The 3,812-nt window shown below is 41.9% G+C and overlaps 1 protein-coding gene across 1 annotated transcript; it reads right to left on the bottom strand.

Annotated features, from left to right (window-relative positions):
- Positions 1-1,021: 1,021 nt before the first annotated feature.
- On the bottom strand, positions 1,022-2,275 carry LOC144256689 (phosphoglycerate kinase 1-like). Its single transcript, XM_077802100.1, has one exon. The coding sequence runs from the start codon at positions 2,273-2,275 to the stop codon at positions 1,022-1,024; it is 1,254 nt and encodes a 417-aa protein (XP_077658226.1).
- Positions 2,276-3,812: the final 1,537 nt, after the last annotated feature.

The raw sequence follows: 3,812 nt of genomic DNA, 5'->3' as shown, positions 1-3,812 counted from the left end.
AAACAAAGGGAAAAGATTGGACTACTGGTATGATGCTGACATTCTAATTTTGTTGACTGATTATATATAAAGACATACACCCCATAAAAATTTTAGCTGGGGCCTTGTATTTCTCTACAGTGACCCTGAATAAAATATATAATTTAAGAGATTTAAAATGGGATCACTTTGTATGTGATATTGTATAAATTGCTGTTTTTCACTTAATATATCATAAAACAATTTCCACATCTTCACATTGTTCTACCACATAATTCTTAATATCTGCAAAAGTCTGAAAGGGCATTTTGTGATTTTTTTAACCGATCTTTATTTAGATACTTGAATTTTCCTCTGTGTTTTGCTATTATAAATAGTGCTATGATAGATAAATCTACTACAGATAGATTTATAGCTTAATATTATTAACTTAGGATAAAACTCAGAAAATGGAATTTCTAGGTAAGTATTATTTTTAAGAATAAAGTTTGTTTTCTTGGTGGGTACCAGGCATTGAACTTAGGTACCTTTAACCACCGAGTCATATCCCTAGAGCTTCTTTTTTATTATTATTATTTTATTGAGAGACAGGGTCTCACTGAGTTGCTTAGGGCCTTGCTAAGTTGCTGAGGCTAGCTTTAAATTCATGATCCTTCTCCTCAGCTTCCCAACCTTCTGGGATTACAGGTGGGTGCCACCACAACATGCAAAAATAAAGTTTGTACTGATAAAAAAAAAAAAAGTAGTCATTCAGCATACTCAACTCACTTTAATGGGCAACTTAAGAATATATCCTCCCTATAAGGCATAGCGGTGTAGTCCAATGGTTCAAAGGAGATCTTGAAGAGGGTAGGCAAAGGCATGACCCAGCTAAAGTGAACAAGTGCTTTCACTGATGTAAGGAGAAGTGGATAACACACTGCCTGCCCATTTCCTGGGTCTTGAGATCTGGTAGTTTTTAACCAAAGTCAAGCTGAGATGTTAGAGCACTGAGTTAACCTAAAGGCTGAGGACAGAAAACAGGAGGAGGAGACTCTGTCAGTTACACATTGCTGAGGGCCTCTACTCCTGGGAGGCTTTTACCTTCCAGGAGCTCCAGACTGGCACCCCCTCCAGTGCTCACATGGCTGACTTTGTCTTCAGTGTTCCATTTGGCACAGCAAGTAGCAGTGTCCCCGCCCCCTAAAATGGTGACACTACCCTGGGAGGTGGCTTTCACAATTTCATCCATGAGGGCCTTGGTTCCCTTGGCAAAGGCTTCCCATTCAAAGACTCCCAAAGGACCATTCCAAACGATGAGCTTGGCTTCAGACACAACTTGAGCATTCTTTTTAATGCTCTCAGGGCCACAGTCCAAACCCAGCCAGCCCTCGGGGATGCCAGATTCTATGGTGGCATTTCCAGTGTTGGCATGCTCATCGAACTTGTCAGCCGTGATAAAGTCCACGGGAAAGGTAATCTTCACACCATTCTTTTCTGCTTTGGCCATGATCTCCTTGACAATCTTGGCTCCCTCTTCGTCGAAGAGGGAGGCACCAATCTCCATGTTGTGGAGTACCTTCAGGAAGGTAAAGGCCATCCCGCCCCAGATGATCATCTGGTTGACCTTGTCCAGCATATTTTTGATGAGCTGGATCTTGTCTGCCACTTTGGCTCCACCCAGGATAGCCAGAAAAGGTCTCTCTGGGTTTTCCAAGGCTTTGGCAAAGTACTCCAGCTCCTTCTTCATGAGGAACCCGGCTGCCTTCTGGGGCAGATTCACTCCCACCATGGAGCTGTGAGCCCTGTGTGCAGTGCCAAAAGCATCATTGACATACACGTCCCCTAGCTTGGACAGTGACTGGCGAAAGGCTTCCACCTTCTCGGGCTCCGCCTTCACCTTGTTCCCAGAGGCATCCTGGCCCTTGCCTTCCTCCTCCAGGTGAAAGCGCAGGTTCTCCAGTAGGATCACTGAGCCGGCCTCGGGGCTGGCGCAGGCCTTTTCCACTTCTGGGCCCACACAGTCCTTGAGGAATGTCACGTCCCTGCCCAGCAAGGATTTCAACTCGCCAGCGACAGGCTCCAGGGAGTACTTCTCGGGCATGGGGACGCCATCGGGCCTGCCCAGGTGGCTCATCAGCACCACCGACTGGGCTCCATTGTCCAGGCAGAACGTGATGCTGGGCATGGCGGCCTTGATTCTCTGGTTGTTGGTAATCTGGTTCTTCTTCATGGGAACATTGAAGTCCACTCTCATGATGACGCGCTTGCCTTTGACATCCAGTTTGTCCAAAGTCAGCTTCTTAGAAAGGGACATCTTGGCAGTAGGAAGGGCTAGTGGACACCTGAATGTGGGAGCTGAAGGATGGTTTTAGGTGGGTGGCTGGGAGGCTTTTCGGTGGGGCTGCCTAACGCCTCCTTTGGCTCGTCCCTTCCTGGGTTCTGAGTCTCCCACGTGGCAGCTGTGGGCCTGGGGAAGGCAATTCGGCCTTCCCATTGGTCCAGAGTCCTGTCAATCTGCGTTTGGAATGTGTTGCTAGTTGCCCCTTAGAAATGATTGAAAAAGGTAGTGAAGATGTAGTAGAGGTGTAGTCCCAGTTGGGGGAGTGAAGAAAATCAAGGTAAGAATGGTCTAGAAGACTTAAGGTCTTTTCAAATTCCATTTGACAATTTTGTCTTGCTCTTAAAGAAACAGAAGGAACTAAAAAATATACCCCCAAAGCCTTTGTTACCCTGCTGCGTGTTAAACCTAAATTACATTCATGGGTAAACCTCTCTGCAGTGGCGAATAAAGGGAAAATATGAAATAAGGAGTCAATGAAATCTTGTTTATTTAAGACAACAGGGTATAGTTGTGTTCTTTCCTTGTCTTGCTTTGTATTTCTGTTAAGGGCATACCTTGGTTTTAGATTTGAGTTTAGACACAATCTAGGGTGAGATGGAAATCATGTTATTTTTCATTACCTTGTTATTTCTAATTTCAGACTAATGTGCTAAAGGGCTCGGTAGAAGAATTCCAGAATATTGTAGCAAATAGGGTATCAGCAAAAATCTTTGAAAGTAATGGCAATATTCACAGGCCACAATATTATGATGAAGGTCTGAACTTTTTCTCTGCTCTCTTTTTGCTGCAGGAGCTATATAACACAAATTGAGCTGAAAGAGTCATGCCTTTCTTGATGATGAAAACTTTCATTAGAAATGAAAATAAGTGAGACATTTACCTTCAGAAGAAATTGTATTTTGGTGATTCATTTACTAATGAAAACTGTCTTCACTATTTTTCATTTGATATTTTCTTTTATTAATTTATTTTTTAATACATGACAATAGTAGAATGCATTACCTCATTATTATTCATATACAGCACATTTTTTCCATAACTCTGTATATAAAGTATGTTCATGCCAAATTATGCCATTGTACATGTACTCTATTTTTTTGCATTAGAATTCTTAATACACATATATACCACAATTTGTCATATCTCTGTATATAAGGTATGTTGACACCAAATTCAAATCTTCATACATGTATTTTGTATAATGATGACTATCACATTCCCCCATCCTTGCTATTCCCCTTCCCATCTCCCTTTCCCTCTCACCCCTCTTCCCTATCTAGAAATAATCTTCCCCCCATGTTCTCCAATTTGATATTTTCTATAAGTTAAATAATTTAGATGATTTAAATGTATCTCCTGGAGGTTTTGAAAGTTACATATTCGATGTGCTACCACCAGACGTAAATTTAAAAACAAAAAACAAACAAAAAATGAGAAAACAAGTGTTGATAACAATGTGGACAAATTGAAATTCTCATATATTGATGGTAAGAATAAGAAGTAATGCAGG

This window comes from Urocitellus parryii, chromosome 8 (genome assembly GCF_045843805.1).
Source record: "Urocitellus parryii isolate mUroPar1 chromosome 8, mUroPar1.hap1, whole genome shotgun sequence".
NCBI classification, from domain to species: Eukaryota; Metazoa; Chordata; class Mammalia; order Rodentia; family Sciuridae; genus Urocitellus; species Urocitellus parryii.
The sequence above is the reverse complement of the archived record's forward strand: the minus strand, read 5'-3'. Positions and strand labels throughout refer to the sequence as shown.

Bases quoted from the DNA above. Each gene is read 5' to 3' on its own strand.
- LOC144256689 (XM_077802100.1), bottom strand. From the start codon at position 2,275: ATGTCCCTTTCTAAGAAGCTGACTTTGGACAAACTGGATGTCAAAGGC.